The sequence below is a fragment of the Numida meleagris genome, chromosome 12, assembly GCF_002078875.1.
Source record: "Numida meleagris isolate 19003 breed g44 Domestic line chromosome 12, NumMel1.0, whole genome shotgun sequence".
Classification (NCBI taxonomy): domain Eukaryota; kingdom Metazoa; phylum Chordata; class Aves; order Galliformes; family Numididae; genus Numida; species Numida meleagris.
In genome coordinates, this window is record NC_034420.1 from 9,626,512 (window position 1) to 9,635,035 (window position 8,524).

The 8,524-nt window shown below is 61.7% G+C and overlaps 1 protein-coding gene across 2 annotated transcripts; it reads right to left on the reverse strand.

Annotated features, from left to right (window-relative positions):
* On the reverse strand, positions 131-7,261 carry FAM193B (family with sequence similarity 193 member B). Of its 2 annotated transcripts, XM_021410057.1 has the most exons (9): positions 6,899-7,261; positions 6,015-6,237; positions 5,477-5,686; positions 4,632-5,046; positions 3,442-3,637; positions 2,469-2,705; positions 893-1,913; positions 620-695; positions 131-511 (listed from the first exon to the last, which is right to left on the reverse strand). In XM_021410057.1, the coding sequence occupies exons 1-9, from the start codon at positions 7,244-7,246 to the stop codon at positions 415-417; spliced, it is 2,823 nt and encodes a 940-aa protein (XP_021265732.1). In that variant the 5' UTR covers positions 7,247-7,261; the 3' UTR covers positions 131-414. The 2 variants fall into 2 exon arrangements, with proteins under 2 accessions (XP_021265732.1, XP_021265733.1); XM_021410058.1 differs by lacking the exon at positions 5,477-5,686.

Genomic DNA, 8,524 nt, shown 5'->3' on the forward strand with positions numbered 1-8,524 from the left:
GCGCGGGAGAAGCGGCCCTACGGATCCCCTCGGAGGCCAAACTTCCTCTGATGGCGTACAGCGCGCCCGCCCCGCCCCGCCCCGCCCCGCCCCGCCCGCGGGGCGCGAAACAAAGCAGCAGAGGCTGGGGTTAAATAAAATAAAAAATTAAAAAGTTCTTTATTGGGTCCAGCACAGGCCTTCCCCCGCGGCGCAGGGAGCCGGGCGGAGAGGGCGAGGGGACGGTTGGGGCGGGGTGACCCCGCGGTGGGAAGGAAGAGGCGGGGGGAGCTCCGGGGGCCCCGCGGGGCAGGAGAGCACCGGGGTCCCCGTAACGGGGAACCCCACAGAGGAGAGCCGGGGGCCCCCGGGAGGGGGTGATGGGGCACAGTGAGGAGAGCAGAGCGGCCGAGGGTTGGGGGGCGGCCCCGCACCTCACTGCGCTGCGCTGGAAGTGGTTTTCTTCAGGGTGAAGTTGGTCCAGTTCACGGCGACCTTCTGCCGCGTCTGCTTGGCAGAGTCCAGACAGAACCTGGCCAGGAGAGAACGGAGCCCCAGTGAGCGGCACAGCCCCCGGAACCTCAGCACCCAACCCCAGGCAGTGACCTCACACCCACCCTGCCAGGAGATGCTGCCTCACCTCTTGAAGTACTCCACTTCCCGGTCAGTTTCATCCATCTCTACACCATCTAGGTCCTTGGGCAGGAACACGTCATCTGGTAAGCAGAGCACAAGGTCACCACAACGCAGCAACACGCATAAAACCCAGCTGCTCCCAGCAGGACAGTGCCAGGGATGGGACCCCCACACACACCAGGGCAGGACAGGAAGGAACCTGGCAGCGGGCAGGGCAAGGGCTGGGGAAGGGGCCACAGCAGCAAGCGCACGGCAGAGCAGAGCTGCTGGTACTCACCGATAGAGGTATTGGATTTCTCCACCTTGTTCCGGTTCTTCCTGCTCTTCCCCTTGGGCTGGGGGGATCCTCCCCGAGCAGTGAGGGGAGGCAGCTGCCGGTCCCCAGTGGCTGGGGTGGGCAGCTGCACTAGATCCGGCAGCTCAGCCTTGCCATCTCCTCTCCGACCTTTCCAATCGCTGCTCCTCTCCTTCTCCGGCCTGGCAGTACCGCAGCCCCAGGGCTGCCCCTTGCCACTCTCCACCGCCTCAGTACAGCCACTCGCCCGCTGCGGCTCTGCGGTGCTGGGCTTCAAAGGGTGCTTGGTTCCCAGCACCTGCCCCTTCACACCAGAGTTCTCCAGCCTGGCCTGGCCACTGAGCACCACAGCACCGTCCCCCTTCTTCACCTGCCCGCTCTGCCGCTTGTTCTTCCTCTGCCGGCCCCCTGCCAGCACCTGCTCCGGCAGCTCCGGCCCCTTGGGCTGCAGCCCCTCCTTGGGCTCTGGGCTCTGCCCACCACCGTCCACAGCAGAGTCTGCAGCCTTGGACTGAACCCAGATCATGCGGGACAGGCTGGGCACGGCGCTGAGGCGCTTCACCACACCGTTCTCGGTGGCCGTTGGGGCTAGCGGCAACTCCCCCGGCCCGTCACCCCATCGGGGGCCCAGCTCACCCCGCAGCAGTGCGTGGCTCTTGGTGGGGCCAAGGCTGAGCGGGGCGAGGGCCAGGTCTATGTCTTGCAGGTCAGAGGAACCATTGAGGTGGGAGATCAGGTTCTTCTGCTCCAAGACAGCTGCCTTCTTGGGGAAGTCATTAACATCCAGGTTGAGGTCATAGACACTGAAGCTGGCCCGGATGGAGTCCTTGATGGTGTTCTTGATCTCCTGCAGCCGGCTGCTGAGGAAGCTGTTCACACGCTCCAGCTCCAGCTCTGGCCACTCCAGCAGCTTCTCCTCGGCCAGCTCCCTGCTCTGGCTGTTTGCAGGGACACGCTCTGCCCGCTTCTGGGCCTCTGCCTCCAGCTGGGCTTTCTCCTTCTCCTGCAACATAAGTGAAGTCAGATGGGCCAAGCGCACGTGTGCAGGCCACACACCAGCCTGGTCAGGCAGCAAACCAAGGGCCAGTGTTCAGCATGGCTTCCTGAAGTCTTCCACAATCCCCAAACTGCCCGAACTGCCACATGTCCTCTGCAGGCACCACAACAGCCACCACTCTGCACAGAGGACACCACTCTGGCCTCGAGGCACCAGTGAACAGCACAAGCTTTCACAGCACTGCTTCTTTACTGCAGAGGCACACTGCTTGTCAGAGCCACAGCACACAACAGAGCAGCTTGGCCCTCCCAGATGCTTTGGGCAGAAGTGCAGAGAAGACCCCAAAGAGCTAGACACTGGTATCAACTCAGGAGAATGGCAGCAAAGGGCACCAAGCTCAAGAAACCAAATGGAAGGAAGTGGGAGAATGCAAAGCCCCACCAGGAGCAGCCTTGCCCTGACCTTCCAAGAGGAGTAGGACAGGCCTCCCTCTTACCCTCTGCTCCCACCTTGCTTAGCCAGGCAGGGCACAGAGCAGCGCTTCCCTCTGCCCAGCCTCACCTTCTTCTTCTGCTTGTGCCGTGCCCGCTTGGCCGCCTTGGCACTGTTCAAGGGCTTGGGCTCTGTGCTGTTGATGTAGTCCAGCAGTTCATCCACGTTGCGGTGGTCCACAGCAGGCTCTCCTGAGCTGCTGTTGTGCCCTAGTTTTTGTGGCAACTCCTCTTTCCTTTTGGTGAGGCGTGAACGCAGCTTCTCCCGAATCTCAGCATAGTTGCGGCTTGTGGGAGCGGCTGGTGGCTGTGGGAGGTGAGAGTTGTCAAGCTCGGCAGGTACCAGAACCAGTGTGACACGCAGGCAGCCACAGCTTCCATACTAGTTGCCCATCACTCTCCCCAACCACTCCTGTCCCTGAGGTCTCAGCACAACCTTTACTGAACTCCTTTCTGACATAGCTACAAAGATGATTAGGGGCCTGGCGCGTCTTCCTGATCTGACAGACTGGGACTGTTCAGCCTGGAGAAGAGAAGACTGAGGGGAAATCTAATGAGTAGATGGGGCCAGGCTCTTTTCAATGGTGCACAACAATAGGACGAGAAGCAACTGGCACAAACTGGAACAAAGGAAGTTCCATATGAACATGAGAAAAAACTAGTTTGAGGATTACAGAGCTACCCACAGATGTTGCGGAGTCTCCTTCTCTGGAGGGAGAACCCACCTGGATATTTTCCTCTGCAACCTACTCCAGGGAACCTGCTTTAGCAGAGGGGTTGGACTAGATGATCTCCAGAAGTCCCTTCCATTCCCTACAATTTTGTGATGAAGCCACAGGGATCAACAGGCAAGATACTGTGAGTTGGGAGCAAGGGCACCAGCAGGCTGATGAGGCAGGAGGGAATTCAACTGGAGGGTAAACATACTGGCAGAGAATAGCCGTGGCCAGACCCTCCCACCTCCACGCTCTCCACACATCAACTTTACACCACAGAGCAGAGCACAAAGACCAGAGGTGACTGCAGAGTGGTCTCTCACTTACCGCGTTGTGGCCGAAGAACTCACAGTAGCAGCAGTCACAGAACTTCCCATCTTTCTGATTGGTGGATGAGGAGGTGCAGGAACTGCGCTCTGAGCTGCTGTCCTCATCCTCCCCGAGCCCCTCATCTGCCTCGCAAGGCTGCGGCGGATGGCAACTGGTACCGTTTGGGAACTTGTGTCCTTTGCAAGAGGGGTCCCTGAGGAGAATGGCAATCAGTAAGTGTAAGTGCTCAATATCACCCCGCTTGGTGTATAAGAACACCCTTCCCGAGGCACCCTGTGCCAGAGCAAAAGGATTTGCAGGGCAGACAAACCCCAGCCCCCTGCACCCTCTTCCTGCAAGGAAAATTCCGTAGGAGCCCGTGGCAGAAGTCATTCCTAACTCTTCACCCCCCAGCACCTCTAGCAGGCAGAAGGCTGGCCCACCAGAGTTCCAGAAAGCATTGTCCCCTGCAAGGCCACGAGCTGATCCCAGGGCAGGGAGCGGTACTCACTGGGGGTGGCAGGTAGCACAGGTGAGAAACGCTGGAACTGCATGCAGCTGCCAGACATCCCCACGTGCAGGCAGGCCCGACTCCCACGGGCACAGACCACCCAGTTCAGGGACAGGGTGGCCAGGGCACGGCCCACAGCACCATTCCTCTAGCTCCAGCTCGAGACTCGTCTGGCCCTCCGCAGGGAGAGCTAATCAGCAGAGAGGAACCAACACCCTCGACTCAGCGTGCTCTCTTCCAAGGCACAGGTAGCCCAAAGAGGGCCAGGGGAGCAGGCGAGCAGAACCACCAGTCCACAGGCTTCATCTTCTTGAGAACCTTTGCCCAGTGCCTCAGCTGCCCGATGGGTCTCACTGACAAAGGTCCTGTTGGCCAACAGCAGGTTGACCAGGCGGTTTCTTTGGGTCTTTTAGCTGGAGGAGGAGTAAGCAAGCAAGCAGTCTCTTCTGCACCACAGTACTAAAGGACAACCGCACAGAGAAGACATGTAGGAAGAAAAAGAGCTTAACCCTTAAAGACCACGAATCTACAGCAGCAGAACTGGTCCACAAAGACAGCAGCTCTCTGCACCACCATTCCAGAGTGGTCAATCCCTCCTTAGGGGAAACTGCATCCTTGGGCAGGGGTGGAATCACCCCTGAGGTGAGGTAAAGTGAGGAGAGGAGAGGCTGGAAACATGCAGGACTCATCCACTCACCTGTTTGTGCTGGGCAGTTGGTGGGAGACAGGTGGAGGGATGAGCGAAGTACTGCAGTGCCCATTGCAGGGATGAGTGCAGCCCGAAAGTGGAGGTGGCATCTTCAGCAGCGGCACATTGGCAGGGGACAGGTGAGGGCTCTTACACGATCCCGAGCTGTGTGACACCGTGCCAGTGGAAGGGGACTCGGATGCTGGCTTCGGGGCTGCTGCCTGTACGCTGGGCGCAGGGAAGAGTGCAGCCTGCGGGGTGGTGCCCAGCGGGACGTGTGGAGGGGAGCCAAAGGGTCCTGGGTGGGCAGGCGTCTGCTTGGAGGGGACCAGCGCTGGTGGCTGGGAGGGGAGCCCGGTGGGACTGTTGGGAGGAGCAGTGAGGTCCGAGTGCTGATGATGCTCTGAGGAGTGGAAGGCCTCACCTGCAGACAGGCAGAAGCAGATGCAGTCAGGTGCCAGGGCCACACTCAAGAGATGTCCCACCGCCCAAATGTAAATAGGTCCCTCAGCTCAAGCTCAGGCCAGCCTAGAGAAAGCTCCCAGGTCTCCGCTAGTACCAAGAGGTAGCACAGCACCAAACTTCAGCCAGAAGGCAATGCACGGGGGTTGCTCCTGAGGGAGCAGAATAGAGAGGACATCTGCTTGGGCTTCTTCTACAGGGACAAATCCTGTCACCCCCACCCAGGTACTCAGGTTAGAAGCCAGAAACCATCCCTGTTTGCAGTGGGCCTCAGCAGCTTCATCTGTCCCGCAGGTGCCCTGACAAAAATGGCAAAACACGGGAAAAGGCACTGGGGCAGAGAAGGCAGGGGGCCGGGAGGATGAGGCCAGACCTACCCCTGGTACACGCACCTGGTGGGGTGGCCCTCCGGCACATGCTTTTGAACTGCTTCGGCAGCGTCTTGCAGAAGTCAAGTGAGGTAGGCAGAGGCGAGCCTGGGGCAGCACTGCCAGCAGCGGGGGAGGTTGCATGGCCATAGGGACAGGCCTTGAGCCCCGGCACCATGGCAGGAGCCTGGCTGACGCACTCTGGAGAGAGAGCCAGGCTGGGGTGCTTGTCACCTGCAAGGAAAGCAGAGCTAGGGCCTGGCTACTGTTGGGTGTCTCCTGGCCATTTCTGGTGGGAAAAGCTCTGCAGACTTCAGCACAGCACCTCTGCTTGCAGCCACCCTACGCCACCCTGCCTGCAGTGTGGCATACTGACACTGTGCTGGAGCAACCCTCCCAGCAAGGCAAGAAAGTGCTTTAACGTCCCAGTACCCTCTGCCTTTGCTGCAGAAGCCCCCTGCTGCCTGCCCCTGTCCACCAGTCAGGTTGCTCGCAAGGATGCAGCCTAAGCCAGAGACCAGTGAGAAAGCTCTGCTCAGTGCCACAACTGGAATCAACTCACCTAGTGCAGCAGGGGGGGCCCCGAGGGGACTGCCCTGTGTAGCCCCGTTGGTGTGCTGCGAGTTCCAGAGGCCCGAGAGCTTGTGAGCAGACAAGAAAGAGCTGGGGTCCCAGTCCCCTGAGTTCCCGTGGCACGAGGAGGAAGAGGAGGAGGTGGAAGAGGAAGAGGAGTGGGAACCACCCCCACAAGACTGCGACTTGCAGGATGTGTGGGATAACGAGACCTGGCAGGGAAAACACAGAGTGAAGTAGGAGCAGGGTTCTGGGTGAGGCAGGAGACCCCTGCCCCAGGGTGTTGAGGTCAAGACCCTCTCCACTGACCCCAAGCCCCTGCTCCTCTAACTGCTTCTATCCAGCAGAGGGGAAGCCTGGTTCCCAGGGCCCAAGCCCACAGCCAGGTGGATGCCAAAGGCCACACGCTGCTCTGGTTGTGTTCAGCACGGGCCAGGGTTAAACAAAGCCACACAGGAAGTCACTGCTTTGCCCTCGAGCTCTGCACAGAGGCAGGCACCTGCCCTGGCACACACCGCCCCTTTCACCTTGGCAACTGCAACTCTGGCAAGACCCAGCGTGGCAGCGCAGAGCTGGGCCAGGCAGCGGGCAGCTTGCCACAGGGTCAGTGCAGGAGGGGCACAAAGCACAGTGCGGCAGGGCTGGCAAAACAGCAGCACTGCCAGCCCTGCCAGGTAGGCAGCTCCAACACCACGCAGGCTGCCAGACAAGCCTCTGCTCCATCCCCTACCCCTTCTGAGCAACACCCAAGGAGCTAAGGTTGGAGCGAGGAGGGGGCCCGCAGACCCAGCTCACACCACAGGACAATCAACACTGCAAGGCCACACTCCTGGGAGCTCCAGCCCTTCCAAACACTGCTCCCCGGCTGCGTACCGCCAGGGCCTGCTCCTGAACCGCCCGCCGCTCTTCCTCCTCCACACTCTTCCGGCAGCTCTGGCAGATCCACAGTGGCATTTCTCCCAGGAGGTTCTGCACGAGCGTTGGCACGAAGTCTGGTGGCAGCCTCTCACCCGGAGAAACCAGCCCATTGTGGGATGGGCCTCCCCAGTCCTTGCGCTCACGGTGGCAGAGCAGGCAGCACGTCTGCACAGACTGGTTGGTGGTGGGCAGCACCTGCAGTGGGAAACACAGGCCATGAGTCAACCCAGGGACCTGCTGCAGGGCATCAGGACAGCGCAGATGCATGAAAGACTTCAGGATGCTGACATCAAACCAGAACATTTCTTGCAGGCTGCATGTGGGTATGCACCTTCTGTCAGTAGAACAGAGTGGCCTCGGGCTGCCCAGCTGCTGTCAGCCCAGGACTTGCCAGCTGTGGGCATTTCAGACCCTCGGGAGGACTACGGTATGCTAAAGAGCCGTCCCACCACCAGCACACCAGCCTGTGAGGCCACCAGCAACTCCCACTGCACCTGCGGTACAGCAGTACCCATAGGACCCCTAGAGCAAAGCGCAACCCACAGATGTCACCAGGCAGGGTCGGCACGGGGGCCTGCAGCCACCGTGCTCCTTGCTCATTCATCGCAGAACCCCACGACGGCACTCACACATCTCAGGCCCTCCCGCCCGCCTCTTTGTTCTGTGCAGCCGGCGGCACAGATGCAGCAGGGTGGGGTGCAGCCCCCGGAGCTCTCCCCACACACAGCGGCAGGGCCAGGGCTGCAGCCCAATGCCCAATGCCGCAGCACACACCGGGCCCCAGCCCGCAGCTCGCCAGAGGCCCCGCGGCCACGATGCGCGGCACGGGGGCCCCCATTGTCTGCCACCGCGGTGGGCCCCGCGACAATGAGCGCACATTTAACTGCTGCTGTGAAACAGATGGCGTCTCCCAGGCTCAAGGTGAAGCAAAGGTCAGAGGCCAAGGAGAGCGCGAGGGGCACGCAGCTCCCCTGCCCAGCGGGGCGACCATGGCCTGGGGGGCTCTTGAACCATCCCGTGTTTCAGCGAGAGCGGGTGCAACCGCTGCTCCACGCGATGGGCGGCACTTCCCAGCACACTCAGCGCATGCAGGCGGAGCGGGGAGCCGTGCCCCCGGCTCCCCGCAGCGTGCTCCGCAGCCAGTCACCGTGGGGACGGATGGGTGCCAGGCAGCAGCCCGCAGCCCACCCAGCTGCTGCTCCGCTCACCTGCGGCAGGGCTGGACCTCCCGCCAGGGCCTGGGGACGCATCCCTGTAGCGCTCCACAGCACCCGGGGGAGAGACGGCATCCCCCAGCGCAGGGCCGTGCCCTGCAGAGGGCACGCGGGCCTCCTCCCGAGCGGAGCAGCAGGGACGCAGCGAGGGGCACGCCGGCCGCGGGGCTGGCGGAGCCGCCCGCTCTCCCGCGGCTCAAGGCGAGCAGCGGCAGACGACGGGCTCCCAGAGCCCACCGCGGCGATTCCCTCGTCGCCGCGGGAGGAGGGCCGCGCCCCCCGCTCGCACACGCCGCTGGGAGCCCCGGCACGAAGCCGCCCACCGGGGCGGCGCGGAGCCCCACGGCCCGCTCCCATCGCCGCGCCC

Coding starts and splice junctions, on each gene's coding strand:
- FAM193B (XM_021410057.1), bottom strand. CDS start 7,246: ATGTTCTGGTTTGATGTCAGCATCCTGAAGTCTTTCATGCATCTGCGC. Junction 3,638..4,631: donor CAACTGCCCAGCACAAACAG/GTGAGTGGATGA, acceptor CATTCTCCTCAG/GGACCCCTCTTGCAAAGGAC. Junction 2,706..3,441: donor AGTTCTTCGGCCACAACGCG/GTAAGTGAGAGA, acceptor CACCTCCCACAG/CCACCAGCCGCTCCCACAAG.